This window comes from Clarias gariepinus, chromosome 22 (assembly GCF_024256425.1).
Source record: "Clarias gariepinus isolate MV-2021 ecotype Netherlands chromosome 22, CGAR_prim_01v2, whole genome shotgun sequence".
In the NCBI taxonomy this organism is placed as follows: domain Eukaryota; kingdom Metazoa; phylum Chordata; class Actinopteri; order Siluriformes; family Clariidae; genus Clarias; species Clarias gariepinus.
The window spans coordinates 28,852,501-28,867,500 of NC_071121.1; the positions used below are offsets into that span (position 1 = coordinate 28,852,501).

Consider the following 15,000-nt stretch of genomic DNA (forward strand, 5'->3'; position numbering starts at 1 on the left):
CCTATCAGCGCTCCGTCACTATGTCTAATTCCCAGAATGCACTGCGCACACACTGTGTATCACACACACCCTTATAATACGAGCGTCCAATCCCGACGCTTCTCATTAGCATATTCATAACCCACATTAAACCCTGAAATCACGAGCGTTAGTGTTCTGAACAGTTTGCGAGAGAGTAAGCAGCGCTGTAGCGGTGCTGGAGCTAACGTTAGCGTCAGTGTTGATTTAAACAAGTCGAACCACTTAAACAAGTCCAGCGTGATTCTAGCGAGTCTCTGCTATTCAGGTGACTCGAAGGTCTGAAGTGATCGGATCAATCGTCCATTAGATCAATCATGACCCTCGGGTGATGTAACAGACTCGCGCTTTTGACTCGATTCAGGCGAAGCTCCGCCTCCAATAAAATGAGGTTATGAATCAAATGAGTCATATAACTCTAATGATTCAGTTTATTTACGTCCATCAAGCAGTAATTTGTGTGTTTGGGGACATTTTTATATTGTGATAAATATTTTTACAGACCTGGTAGAGTGTTCACTTTTCCTCTTCTCAATTTGTGAGAAACTAGAATTAAATCTCCTCCTTTCTCAGTTTTATTTTTATTTCAGTAAACAAGCAAATGAAATAAAGGTAAATTAGATATTATTGTTGGGTAATCCTGAGTGTTTGTCTCCTGTCTGTATATTTATAATATTTATATAATATTTAATGTGATTTGTGTATTTTACAGATCTGTGACCATGATGAAGGTCGTGTTGTTGTGCCTCTTTGGCTCCCTCACTGCTCTTCCTGTACGTTACACTGCCTTACTGTGTGTGTGTGTGTGTGTGTGTGTGTGTGTGTGTGTTACTGAGAGCTTCATTAAAAAGGTGTCCGGAAGTGTAAAACTGTTGTTTTTTGTGATTCTCAGGTTCCCCAGGTGGAGGAGACGCAGTCAGTAAGAGACACATCCTCACCACACACACACACACACACACACACACACAGTCATGTGACCTGATGAGTCCAGACTGAGCCTATTCCAGAGTGATGGGCGTGTCAGGGTGAGAAGGGAAGGACATGAAGCGATGCTCCCATCATGCATAGTGTCCACTGTACAAGCCTCTGGAGACAGTGTTATGATCTGGGGTTGATCAGTTACTCAGGTCTAGACTCAGTAACGTTATGGGGCAATAAAATGAAGTCAGCTGACCACCTGAATGTACTGAACCACCAGAGGATCACATCTATGGAGGGTTTCTTCTTCTCTGATGGAACGTGTCATATTCCAGAGTGTGTGAGAGAGAGCGGCTCTGGGAGCACGAGGAATCATTTACACACTGGAGATGGTTATGAGAGTATTTGTTTGGGACGTGCTGGAGACGCTACACTGCAGTGGGCCCCTTTAACTGAAACATAAGGGTGCAACTTTGTGCAGGGTAGGATCTGTACTCATACTCATGATAATTACACTTATAACTACACCCCCCTCTCTCTCTCTCTCTCTCTCTCTCTCAGGGAAGTGGGGATTTTGCCATGGCCGGAGCAGCTGATTCAGTCTCAGCAGTACGTTGGTTTTCACTATGAAATGAATGTAATATAATATACATGAGAGCTCGAGCTGGAAACAGGATGCATGTTTAAAACCATGGTGTGTGAGCTACACAGGCATAACAGAGTGTAGAACATCTAGTGCACTCCTGAACTACACACTGCACACAACCTCTCACCCAGCAGGGGACACTACAGCTCTTTTAGGGAATAAAAGACCGAGTGTGTATAATCATCATTATCTGAGAATCAAATGTAACTCTGGCTTCCTCTCTTTTTTCTGATCTTCTTCTTCCTCTTCCGGCTGCTCTTGTTAGGAGTCGCCACAGCAGACCATTTGTCTCCATCTAACTCTGTCTTCTACATCTTCCTTTGTCACTCTGTCCTCCTGCATGTCCTCCCTCACCATGTCCATAAATCTCCTCTTGGTCCTTCCTCTTCTACTCCTAACTGGCAGCTTTATCTTTAACCTTCTCCTCCTGATATACCCCTCACAACTGGGCACATGTCCAAACCATCCTAATCTGGCCTCTCTAACTTTGTCCCCAAACCGTCCTACCTGCTCTGTTCCTTTAATACACGATACCTAATCCTGTCCATTCTTGTCACTCCCGAAGCAACCCACAGCATCTTCAGCTCTGCCACCTCCACCTCTGCTTCCTGTCTTTTTGTCAGCAGAAACATCTCCAAACTGTACAACATCGCTGGTCTCACTACCGTCCTGTAAGCTTTCCCTTTCATTCCTGCTGATAAGGTTCTCCATCTGCATTGTCACCACAAGCATGGCACCTGTAGTTCCCTTTCTTGGCATGAAGCCGTACTGTTGCTCACAGATTGTCACCACTCTTCTCAACATAGCTTCCATCACTCTTTTCCATAACTTTATGGTGTGGCTCATCAACCCTTGTTCCAGTTTCAAACAACTGGAATTAAAAAGCTTTTTGTCCACTTATCAGACATCCTCTCACTCTCCAAGACCTTGTTAAATAATCTAATAAGCCACTCCCCTTCCATGCCTCCACTAGAATGTCATCTGGACTAACTGCCTGTCCACTCTTCATCCTCTCCATAGCTGTCCTCACTTCAACCGTACTAATTCCCGGTACTACCTGATCCACTACCTCCACCTTATCCAACCTTTTCTCTCCCCCTTATTCTGTCCATTCATTAGCTCTGCAAAACACTCTCTTTACCAGTCAGTACTTTTCCATCTGCATCTATCATCTCCCTAGCCTGTAGTACATCATTTTCCGCTCAGTCTCTCTGTCTGGCCAGTCCATATAAATCCCTTTCTCCAGGTTTCTCTCTTCTTTATGATGATGTCATGTATTTCTGATGATGTTTTGTATTTCAGGTGAGTTCCATACCAAGCAGCTCTCTGCTCCCTCAGATGTTCTGGCGTTCTCCTGGGAGAACACACACTCCGCTCCAGGCTCCTGAGGAGAACTTCATTCCTGTAGCTAAGCAGTGCCTGGAGGTCACAACCCCGAACCTAAGTGAACCTAAAATGGGAACCAAAACTCTGATAAGTGTTCTAACTCGCCGTACTGAAGTTCCTGCTGTTCAAAGCATGACTGAGTCCATGGAGCTGAGTCACACCGGAACCCCAACGCCCTCGACACTGACTGCTCCACCCACTGAGCTGACTTACACCCCTGTAGACACCAGCCATGACACCTCACTTCCTGTCTTGGATTTGGAGTTGAAGCGTGCTCGCATCAGGCCTCGGAGCGCTGAGAATGGAGAGAACAATGACAACATGGAGAAAACAAAGAACAATGGAGAGGAGAAGCCCAACACTGCCACCTCTGGAGAAGCAAAGAAAAAAACTGCAAAGGGAAAAACTAAAGCTGCAGCTAAGAAAGAAACGACAGGAAACAGACAAAATGTGAAAACAGAGAAAGCCCAAAGTGCAGATTTTAGTTTTGAGTTTGATGATTTTGGATGGCTACGTGATGACCCTGGCCACGCCCAAACAACACAAGTACCAAAGAGCCCTGACCACTCAAGCTCAAGCTCAAGTTCAAGCTCAAGCTCAAGCTCAAGCTCATGTTCAAGCTCAAGCTCAAGCTCAAGTGAATCAAAAGACTCCAGCAGCTCAAGTGATTCAAGTAAATCTTGTGATTCAAGCAGCTCCAGCAGTTCTAGTGACTCAAGCGACTCAAGTGACTCATGCAGTTCAAGCGACTCAAGTGACTCAAGTGATTCAAGTGACTCAAGTAAATCATGCAGTTCAAGTGACTCAAGTGACTCAAGTGATTCAAGTGACTCAAGTGACTCAAGTGATTCAAGTGACTCAAGTAACTCATGCAGTTCAAGTGACTCAAGTGACTCAAGTGACTCTTGCAGTTCAAGCGACTCCAGTGATTCGAGTGATTCAAGCAGTTCAAGTGAATCTAAAGAAAAGCATGTAGTTCATCACAGCTCATCCAACTCCAGTGAATGATTCCTAACAGCAACCCAATCAGTTCCTCTCGATCAATCAGTTCTCGTTTCCTGTCCAGCTGTGATGATGTCACATGTCTCAGCCATAACTAACAGATCATACAGCTAATAAGTTATTAGACCTAATCTCTCTTTTCTTTATGTGTACTCTATTCAAATAAACATTGTTATAAATAATTATAGACTTCATGATTCATTGAACTTTGATTGAAACCTGCGTTACTTTCCTCCAGAGACACACAGGACACCAGACTGTAGGGACGTCCGTGAGACATTGGTGATGGCTTATCCCGTGGGTTGGGAGATCTCTGGGACAAGAGAGGACATCGTCACTAAGCGATCTATCAGATGTGTTGTGTGTGTGTGTGTGTGTGTGTGTGTGTGTGTGTGTGTGTGTGTGTGTGGTTCACTCACAGTCTAAAAAGTGCACTAGTGTTGGTACACTGCAGTGTTAATGAGGTTCAGATGCTGGGTGTGTGTTGTGGTGTGTAAAATATGACCGCAGTCTGGGTTGCGCTCCGCTCCACGCCTTCCACAGACATGACACACACCTCTGACCCGAACCACAACACACACATATAAATGCCAGTGTAACTAACACCATGGCAGGACCTGAGGACGCTACAGGTCTTAGTTTCTAATTGTGTATTTTTGGCTCTGATGCTGAACCAGAAGCTGTGAAACATTGCGATGAGGTTTGTGTTTCCTGCACGTGACAGAGCGAGTCCCTGCGAGACGCGCACCCTCTCAGACATTAACACGTCTCTGATTTACTGATTTACTCTATTACATTTTAACGAAGCTTCAGACGTCTCATTAATCTCAACTCATCAGAAGCAAAGCTGTTTTTTTATTTCGTCCGGATCCGTTAAATATCAACACTTTCAGAAATGTGATGAACTTGTGATGAACATTTGGATCAGATTCACTTGAACTTGAATCTGATCCAAATGAATGACTTTAGAGCTCAGTTATGTCCTGCAGAATCTAATCACGGCCTATTCACTTCAATCTGATGTCATCTGTGAAGAGCTTTTAACAACGGTCTGTGTCACAAAGCAGCTTTACAGAATCAAAGGAAAATGTCTAAAAAATCAGTTTAAACGATGAGGAACATGGATAAATCATGAGGTGTGTTTAGGGTAATCTTTTTTTTATGTTTTTTTAAGAACTGGGAAATTGCTGACAGTTTGTCAGGTTTGAGGTTTTATTTCCTGGGCTGAAGTCCCCTGGGTTATTGACTCCTGATTGAATCAGACAGTGCAGGATGACACACACACACACACACACACACCTTATTTGTGTTTTGACTGATTAATCATTAGATATCTCGCTAATTAAAGCATTAATTACAGACGTGATGCTGAACCCTGAACCCTGTCTGATGTTCCTCAGAAACAGAAACCTGAGCTGTTTATTCAGCATCAGACTCGCTCACGAAATCATCATGAACTTGACTAAAACAACATGCATGAGGAACCACAAAGGAGTTTTCATTCTCTGCAGTGGAAAGTACTGAACTAGTTACTTTTATCAGAAAGTAACGCTGTAATGGAACTGATTACTTTTTAATGACAGTAATTTTGTAATGTAATTAGTTACTTTAAAAAGTAACATCCACCAACACTGCACAGCACACAGAGACACTTCTCTGGACCCTGGGTCAAAGGTCATACTGTACTTACAGTTTGAGGTTTAAAACCGTCCATCATGTTACATAACTGAAACACTTTTGTATTTAAATGAAAATGCTTCATTGGTTAGAATTCAAACTAAATAAGCGCCTGATATCATAGTGATATCATCGGCATCATAGTGACACACAGATGAAGTCTCTAAATCTAATCTAATCTAATCCAATCTAATCTAATCTAACCCTATGATCACCCCCCCCCCCCCATTTTGTTAAAGGGGCTCGCCATTTAAGCAACGTAAGAGAAGTATTTCCAGGCTCTTCATGTAATTTAAGTAAGAAATTTAACTACTTTTACAAATATTACAAAATACTTTATGCTCAAATAACCCAAGACTTGTCAGCCACCGGAGAGATTCAGGTGATTCTAGCACTTCTAACAATTTATGGAGTGATTTGTTCAGTTCAACTGACTCTGAGTCAAACGATTTCTTTAAACGACACAAATAACTTATTAACTCCAAGTACTGATTCAAATGACTCTTATTATTCAGACAACTCCTGATTCGAGCACTTCAGGGCCCGTAGTCACGAAGCTTCTTAAGCCTAAAAGTTGCTCCTGGTGACAGAATTCTAAGAAAATTCTTAGAATTATAACATTTTCTTGAAATTTTCCTTAAATTTAGGACAAAATCTTAGTACAGATAAAAATAATTCACGAAACATCTTGGGTTGTTGCCTTCATACCATCCAAAAGTGCGACTTAAACAGACTGTAGTCATGATTATACAATTTATTTATATCCAAACTTTATGACTTCACTGTCTGTCCTATTATCATACGTGCTATTTTCACCATTTACAGTTTTTTTTTATCAACCAATCACAGTCCTTGAATTGCTGCATCATCCCTAGCTACGGGGTCGACCACGCCTCCTCACTAAGATAAAGGGAATTGTACTTTCCTTACTCAGAGTTGCTCTGAGAAGTTTCCTAAATCACTTTCAGTCTAGGACTCCCAGCTAGGACTTTTTAAGCTAAGATAGAAGGGAGCTCTCTGAGAGAATTCTACGAAGCTTTGTGAATACGGGCCCTGGAACATTTGTGTCACTGCAGTGATTCTTGTGATCCAAGTAGCTTTTTCATGTTGGTTTATGATCCAGGCATTTTAAAACCCTCAGGTGACTCTTGTGGTTGTCTGTTATTAATCCTAGTGATGAATCTGTTATGAATGGCTGCAGCAGTGGAGAGAAGCGTACATCGCTCGGAGACCAAACACTAAAGCACGAGTGAATTCTGAGACTTTTATAAACAGTCTGTTGTTCTGCACTTCAGTAATAAAGTGTGAGATGTGTGTGTGTGTGTGTGTGTGCAGTATATGAGTGTGAGACAGCAGCAGGGTGGGGGAGTAACACACTGTATTTAACATTATTATTATTATTATCATTATTATTATTGGTCTTGATGTGTGTGTGTGTGTGTGTGTGTGTGTGTGTGTGTGGGTGTGTGTGTCACAGTGAAGAAAGGTCAGTTTAAACTAAAACATTGTGTCATACAAACAGAAGGTTTATGGAGACTTTTATTAAAAAGCTCTGCGTCTCGCCATTTCGCCCACACACACACACACACACACACACACACTCTCTCCTGCATCCTGATTGGCTGAACACACTCTACGCTGTGCTTTAAATTCACTCAGAACTGAAACAGAACTCTAAAGTTCATGTAAAATCCACAGATCAGCTGCGTGACGTCTCAGATTAAAGGTAAGTCTGAGCTTCTGTCTCTACACACGTGTGGAATTTGTAAAACTCAGATTTATAAAAAAAAATTATAATAATAATCCAGTGTAGACTCGAGCAGTGTGTTACTGATCAGCTAATGCAGATGTGAGGATTTTATTCTGGATAAAAATAATTAAAGAAATACTAATATAATATAATATAATATAATATGTGGATTATTTGAGAAGTTGATTGTATAAATCGGTCAGAAGGTGTTGATTAATTCTCTCTGACAGCAGCTCAGACAGTAGTGCAGGTTTATATTAATGCACTCGTTATGGTTTCCATAGTAACGACTCATTAACAGAGACGTGTACAGCGCACGCTCTACTGATCATAAACAGGTTTAAAACTCATGATGAGAAGTTGTGTGTGTGTGTGTGTGTGTGTGTGTGTGTGTGTGTGTGTGTGTGTAACATGAGTGTAAGGAGTCTCCAGTGTGAGTGCTGAGCAACAGTCAGCTGTAGCTTTAATCTCACACACACCTTCAGGACAGACAGGTTTACACTGCTCTGTGGTTTAGAGAGACAGACAGGTGAGGGAGGGAGACAGGTGAGAGAGACAGACAGGTGAGGGAGACAAACAGGTGAGAGAGACAGTCAGGTGAGAGAGACAGTCAGGTGAGAGAGACAGACAGGTTTACACTGCTGTGTGGTTTAGAGAGACAGACAGGTGAGGGAGGGAGACAGGTGAGAGAGACAGACAGGTGAGGGAGACAAACAGGTGAGAGAGACAGTCAGGTGAGAGAGACAGTCAGGTGAGAGAGACAGACAGGTTTACACTGCTGTGTGGTTTAGAGAGACAGACAGGTGAGAGAGACAGACAGGTGAGGGAGACAGACCGGTTTACACTGCTCTGTGGTTTAGAGAGACAGACAGGTGAGGGAGGGAGACAGGTGAGAGAGACAGACAGGTGAGGGAGACAAACAGGTGAGAGAGACAGTCAGGTGAGAGAGACAGTCAGGTGAGAGAGACAGACAGGTTTACACTGCTGTGTGGTTTAGAGAGACAGACAGGTGAGAGAGACAGACAGGTGAGGGAGACAGACCGGTTTACACTGCTCTGTGGTTTAGAGAGACAGACAGGTGAGGGAGACAGACAGGTGAGGGAGACAGTCAGGTGAGAGAGACAGACAGGTTTACACTGCTGTGTGGTTTAGAGAGACAGACAGGTGAGAGAGACAGACAGGTGAGGGAGACAGACCGGTTTACACTGCTCTGTGGTTTAGAGAGACAGACAGGTGAGAGAGACAGACAGGTGAGAGAGACAGACAGGTGGAGGAGACAAACAGGTGAGGGAGACAGACAGGTGAGAGAGACAGACAGGTTTACACTGCTGTGTGGTTTAGAGAGACAGACAGGTGAGGGAGACAGACAGGTGAGAGAGACAGACAGGTGAGGGAGACAGACCAGTTTACACTGCTCTGTGGTTTAGAGAGACAGACAGGTGAGGGAGACAGACAGGTGAGAGAGACAGACAGGTGAGGGAGACAGACCAGTTTACACTGCTCTGTGGTTTAGAGAGACAGACAGGTGAGAGAGACAGACGGGTGAGGGAGACAGACAGGTTTACACTGCTGTGTGGTTTAGAGAGACAGACGGGTGAGGGAGACAGACGGGTGAGGGAGACAGACGGGTGAGGGGGAGCGAGTGTTTATGACGTCAGTGAACTCGCTCAGTGTGAGTGCTGATTGATGTCCTGGTTTACGAGCGGTGAGACGGTGAGGTTGTGCTGTGAGTTAAACACTCCGTGAGTGACACTACAGACAGATCAGTCCTCTGTAAACACACAGTGTTTTATTCCTCCTCAGTGTTGAAGGTCTGAAGCGGAGTGTTGAATAAACACACACTCTACTGTACTGTAGCTCATGTGCTTTGTGTATAACGAGGTCACACTAACCCTGACTGCGGTTCACAGGAGGGAACATGAGGGGAACGCTGCTGATGATGATGATGATGATGATGGCGTGTCTGCTCGCTCCGAGTCTCACAGCACCGGTAGGAGCTCCGCCCACACACACACACACACACACACACACACACATTACACATGAGCATCACGCTGGGGTTTAATGATCTCACACACTGTCTCCTGTCTGATCCGATGTGTTTACACAGCTGCACAAACACCGTGTGACACGTTCAGAGAGTGCAGAGGGTGACGGGGTACAGTACACACACACACACACACACACACACACACAAAGTTTATACAAGTCACTAGTCCACTGAGATTTGGTATCATTTGATGATCAATGACTTTCAGGCCGACTCAGAAGACAACAGTGATGAAGTCGGAGAAACAGGAAATGAAGAAGAAGAGGGAGGAGAAGGAGAAGAAGAAGAAGAGGGAGGAGAAGAGGGACGAGAAGATGGAGGAGAAGGAGAAGAAGAGGGAGGAGAAGAGGGAGGAGAAGGAGGAAACCATGCAGAGAGAGAGCAGGGTGGAGGAGAAGGAGGAGAGGAAGTAGAGGAGAACAGTGAAAACAATGAAGGGGAGATGGACGGAGGAGAAGAGAATGGTGGAGAAGGTCAGGGAGATCAGAGTGAAGGAGAGCAAGGAGGTGGAGAGAGAGCGCGCAAAAAGAGAGGGGAGAGTAATGAGGGGGGGAGTGAAGAGGGGGACAGCGCTGAGGACGAGGGCGAAGGAGATGAGGGAGGTGAAGAGGGAGGTGAAGAGGGAGGTGATGGACAGAATGATGGCGGTGAAGAAGAACAAGGTAACAGAGAAGAAGATGGTGGAGGAGTGTAAACAGGTGAGCAGTAGTTAAACTGTGTGTGTGTGTGTGTGTGTGTGTGTGTGTGTGTGTGTGACATCATGAGTCTTAAACCCTCCACTGAATTGATTGCTCATTTCTAACTGTTTGTTCTCTCTTTCCACAGATCACCATCTCACACACCTGAAGTAACACACACCTGATAAAAGTATAGCTGTAAAATACATCATGTCACGTGTGTCTGAAGGTGGCGCTGTTTACTTTCCTGTATGTTATTATTGAGTTGTGTTTCTTCTCTCACTGTGTGTGAAGTTGTAGCTGAAGGTTCCTCCGTGTGTTCCTTCTGAATCGTGTAAATAAACCTATTTAACACGCTCATGCTGTGGAGTCTCACTCTCTCACCCTCACTTTTTCACCCTCTCCCACACTCACTCACTCTCTCAGCCTTACACTCACTCTCTCTCACTCTCTCTCCATTACAGGAAACCGTGCCCTAGCACAGAGTGCAGATGTTTCGCTGAATTTTCAGACGAGTGTGCACAAACAGGTATTACTGTTACTATGGAAACCATAATAGATAGAAATGATAGAAAGCAGTGGATCAGAGCAGTGCAGCCTCCGTCCAATCAGATCTGATCTACACACTCAGACTTACAATCCAGAATCCAACAGTGTGATGGTGGAGAGAGAAATAAAAAAGACAAAAACATGACTTCCTTTTTGCTAAAAGTAAAATAATTTATTGGAGTTTATCCTTGTGGGTTTCCTCCGGGTACTCTGGTTTCCTCCCACAGTCCAAAGATATGCAGGTTAGGCTAATTTAGTTTTATTTATTTATAGGCTAATTGGTGTTCACAAATTGCCCATTGTGTGTGAACGAGCATGTGAGTGTGAGTGTGTGTGTGTGTGTGTGTGTGTGTGTGTGTGTGTGTGCGCCCTGCGATGGATTGGCACCCTATCCAGGGTGTACCCCACCTCGTGCCCCATGGGATCTCCTGGGATAGACTCCGCCCACGCGACCCTGAACACAGGATGATGAGTGAGTGAGTGAGATAGTGAGATCCTTGTGTGTGTAAAACGTCAAACACACATCATCAGACTCACACACACACACACACACACACACACACACACACGGAGAGGGGGATTGATGTCACCCCGGCGATCTCATTATTACTGATTAAACAGAAGCCGGGATGTCACAGTCCTGGGGCGTGGCTACATCAAAAGGATGACTGATAGCAGTTGCTGCTTTTGATTGGACGACAGTATGACTGTCATAATCATGAGAGACGCTGCTCTTCATCATTACTGCTTCTGTTAACGACACTATCACTTAGTAATAAAGATGTCAATTAATCATTAATTAAACACACACACACACACACACACCTAACTCCTGTTTATAAAGTTATTAAAAGAAACCCTGGGTTCTAACTGCTCTAGAGTCGGTTCTAGAGTGAAAAAGCGTTCTGGTGCATGCTGTGGACGCACTAAATGTTCTAGAACGAGGAGGAGGAAGTGTAGCTTCCAAAACAGGCACTGAAGGTTCTAGAATGGCGTCTGGCCGGGGTACGTGTGCACCTCAAAAGTTCTGCCTGTGCAGCTTCCACAGGGAGTTATGCAGATGCGTAGCCTATGGAACGTTCTAGAATGGGACTGGAACGGTGTTGAGAGAGCGTGGAGCTTTCAGACTGGATCGTGAACGTTCTCTGGTTCTCCACAGATATTCTGACGGGGATTTTCAGGTTCTAGAGTAACGCCAGGTGAAGAAGAGTCCTGAACGGTTTGTAGTTCTAGAACTGGTTGTCGATGTTCCAGACGTCCCCGCTCAGCGCGTTGGCCGCGCCCTGCAGCGTCCAGGTGAAGAGCGCGAGCTGGCGGCGGAAGCGAGCTTCGTGGAACAGGTGAGGATGAGAGCGCAGCCGCGAGAGGTGCTCAGTGAGCGCGCTCAGGGTGTGTTCACCGCGACCGTGCAGCACGTGACGGAACGGCGTCTCCATCACAGACACGTACTGAGACAGGAAGTAGTACTCCACCTTCACACACACACACACAATAAACTCAGAGTGTGAACTACGTGATTGTTGCCTATGTGTGTGTGTGTGTGTGTGTACCCTCATGAGGCGTGTGTTATAGAGGCGTGTCATCCTCTCGTCCTGTATGTCTGTGTTCTTTATGGCCTCCTGCAGGGTTTTAGCGGCTCGGCTGTAATCTCCTCTCGCAGTGTACACCCACTGAGGGGACAGACCCCGCACCTGACACACACACACACACACACACACACACATTAGAATCTCTATCAGATGTGATTCTCTCTCTCTCTCTCTCTCTCTCTCTGTGTGTGTGTGTGTGTGTGCCTGTAGCTCTGCAGACAGCTGTGTGAGCAGGGCGCTGAGTTTGAGCGCGGTGCTGCTGTAGTGTGTGATGTCCAGAGCGACGATGTGATCGTGAGCGAGTCTCAGCACCATCAGGCCCACCAGCTCGGCCACGGCCCGGCCCACCAAACACACACGGCCCTGCACGCGCTCCTGCAGACGCAACACACTGTCCAGCTGTGTGTTCACAAACGGGTACACGTGGCCCTCCTGACACACAACCACACACACACACACACACACACACACACACACACACACACACATATTGTACATTAGGACATATAAAGAAATATACTACATGATTCATATACAGCACACACAGGCAAGATCTATATTAGAAACATTTATATCATGGTGTGTGTGTGTGTGTGTGTGTGTGTGTGTGTGTGTGTGTGTGTGTGTGTGTGTGTGTGTGTGTGTTTACAACCTCATGAAAGCGCAGCTCCATGGCAGGAACACCACCGAACGCTGTGAAACTGTACGCACCACTGTTCAGATACAGCGGCTTCACTCTGTTTCACACACACACACACACACACACACACACACACACACACACACACAGTCTCTGCAGTGTTATTAATGCATGCATGCGTTAAAAAAAAGCTATAAAGTTCAACTAAAAGTCTGTGTTGGTGTTTAATTAATAAATTCCATCGTGTTTTAGGATTCGAGCTGTAGATGGTGTACAGACGTTCTGAAGACAGTAGAAGTGCTGCGGGTTTGTTCAGTTGCGTGTGTGTGTTGGTGGTGTGTGTTAGTGTGTGTTGGTGGTGTGTGTTTGTTTGCTTGTGTGTTGATGTTTGTTTATTATTAAAAATGTAAATATGGAAGTAAGATCAGGTTTAAAGTTGTGATGAGAGTTAAAGAGGTTCTCGCTGACCTTCTCCTCCACCCGCCCTGACCTTCAGCCACAGACATGATGGACTGACCCACATGCTTCGGGTGTTCAACCTGCACGCGCACACACACACACACACACACACACACACACACACACACAATTTTAAAACCATTGATATTAAAACCACTTAAAGTTCCCCTTGGCTCCGGCTCCTCTGGGTGAGGATGTGGCTCTGCAGGGCCTCTGGGGGGCGCTGTGGTGTCTGACACCAGGATGTTGGCAGAGGATCCATTAAGTGCTGCAGTTTGGGGGCGGGGCCACAGTGGATCAGACGTGTTTGTTTTAGATTGAGATTTTGGGGATAGAGGATATATCACTAATCTGGAAGGGTTTCCGCTCTTACTTAAAAACCACACACACACACACACACACACACACACACACAATAAGAGAGTAAGACACACAAACCTGTTTAATGGCTCCTTCAATGAGGTCGGCAAGCAGGGGACTCATATACACAGAGAAAGTATCATCACCTGTGCGCAAGAGGGTAAGAGAGTGAGAGAGAAAGAGATGGAGTGAGTGATAGAGAGTGAGAGAGAGGGTAAGAAAGAGTGTGAGAGAGAGAGAGAGAGAGAGAGAGAGAGAGAGTGTGTGAGATTACCCATGACTGCCTGGTCGAGACTGAAGTAGGTCACGGCCTTCAGGTGTAACATGGACAGGTAACCCTGAGAAAGTCGATTGATACAGCAGTGTTACACAGGGCCGTGTGCTCCCGGTCGATAAAGACACTACACACACACTTCTCACCTCCAGCCACTCGGTGGCGCCCACATTTCCAAACTCTCCGGCATCCCAGCTGACGAAGAGCAAACTGCGTCTGGGAGAAAACCCTGCAAGGAGAGGGACAGATCCATGTCCAACTATATGTCGTAGTCTTATTAATTTGTGTGTGTGTGTGTGTGTGCGTGTGTGTGTGTGTGTGTGTGTGTACCATTCTGCACCATGGTACTGAAAGCACGTGCGAGTTCCAGCAGGATTGCTGTTCCTACACCGGACTTAACGGCTCCTGGACCCCATGAGTCCCTCTGGGCCCCCATTATTATATACTGATCTGGGGAGGGGGGGGGGGGGGGGGGGGATATAGACGGATAGAAAGAAACAAATCAGCAATCATTTGATTAACAGCATAACTGTTTAAGATGATGAGTTTTGATTGGTTCGGTTAGCATTGAAGTTGCTAACACTAATGATCTTACATAATGGTTAGCCCCGCCCAAGAGAGCTAAGGTTGTGTGGAATAAATGAGCAAGTCCATAACACACACACGCACACTCACGCACACACACGCACACTCACGCACACTCACGCACACTCACGCACACTCACGCACACTCACGCACACTCACGCACACTCACGCACACACTCACCAGGCTCGACTTTGCCCTCGATGGAGGCGAAAATGTTGTTGAGCAGGACAGAGTTCATGGTGTTATAGACGGCCATCTTTACCTTCCGACCGTCTGCTGCTGAAAACTGAGGACCCAGAACGCAGCGTACGTACGGGAGACGCCCACTCCACCCCCGCGGGCACGCCACGCCCGACAGCTGACTGGATAGAAAGAAGGGGGGCGTGAAGCAGGGGGGGAGGGGCAGGGTGTGACAGAG

The 15,000-nt window shown here is 45.7% G+C and overlaps 2 protein-coding genes and 1 long non-coding RNA gene across 5 annotated transcripts in view; 2 read left to right on the plus strand and 1 right to left on the minus strand.

Moving 5' to 3' along the window:
* Positions 1-740: 740 nt before the first annotated feature.
* LOC128510874 (uncharacterized protein DDB_G0271670-like) lies at positions 741-3,976 on the plus strand. The gene is made up of 3 exons (XM_053483417.1): positions 741-791; positions 911-937; positions 2,885-3,976. Exons 1-3 carry the CDS (start codon positions 741-743, stop codon positions 3,974-3,976), a joined length of 1,170 nt encoding a protein of 389 aa, XP_053339392.1.
* Positions 3,977-7,225: 3,249 nt separating this feature from the next.
* Positions 7,226-9,747, plus strand: LOC128510251 (uncharacterized). Of its 2 annotated transcripts, none has more exons than XR_008356104.1 (4): positions 7,226-7,373; positions 9,308-9,387; positions 9,508-9,555; positions 9,656-9,747. It is a non-coding gene; the product is annotated as an uncharacterized LOC128510251 (long non-coding RNA). The 2 variants fall into 2 exon arrangements; XR_008356105.1 differs by lacking the exon at positions 7,226-7,373 and adding an exon at positions 8,816-8,870 and having other exon boundaries at positions 8,957-9,387.
* A 1,107-nt stretch (positions 9,748-10,854) lies between these two features.
* tfr2 (transferrin receptor 2) overlaps positions 10,855-15,000 on the minus strand; it is an 11,697-nt gene continuing 7,551 nt past the window's right edge. For both annotated transcript variants that reach the window (XM_053482387.1, XM_053482386.1), the window contains 10 exons: positions 14,763-14,944; positions 14,326-14,445; positions 14,142-14,224; positions 13,996-14,059; positions 13,800-13,867; positions 13,371-13,441; positions 12,915-12,999; positions 12,467-12,694; positions 12,224-12,364; positions 10,855-12,145 (listed from right to left, as the gene is read on the minus strand). In XM_053482387.1, the coding sequence (XP_053338362.1) occupies positions 11,903-12,145; positions 12,224-12,364; positions 12,467-12,694; positions 12,915-12,999; positions 13,371-13,441; positions 13,800-13,867; positions 13,996-14,059; positions 14,142-14,224; positions 14,326-14,445; positions 14,763-14,944 (1,285 nt within the window). In that variant the 3' untranslated portion in view covers positions 10,855-11,902. The remainder of the gene's footprint in view (positions 12,146-12,223; positions 12,365-12,466; positions 12,695-12,914; positions 13,000-13,370; positions 13,442-13,799; positions 13,868-13,995; positions 14,060-14,141; positions 14,225-14,325; positions 14,446-14,762; positions 14,945-15,000) is intronic.

What these genes read in the sequence shown, in the direction of transcription:
- LOC128510874 (XM_053483417.1), top strand. Translation starts at nt 741, where the DNA reads ATGATGAAGGTCGTGTTGTTGTGCCTCTTTGGCTCCCTCACTGCTCTT. An exon ending in GCTCCCTCACTGCTCTTCCT is followed by an intron (nt 792 to 910) that starts GTACGTTACACT and finishes TGTGATTCTCAG; the next exon opens with GTTCCCCAGGTGGAGGAGAC. An exon ending in AGGTGGAGGAGACGCAGTCA is followed by an intron (nt 938 to 2,884) that starts GTAAGAGACACA and finishes TTTGTATTTCAG; the next exon opens with GTGAGTTCCATACCAAGCAG.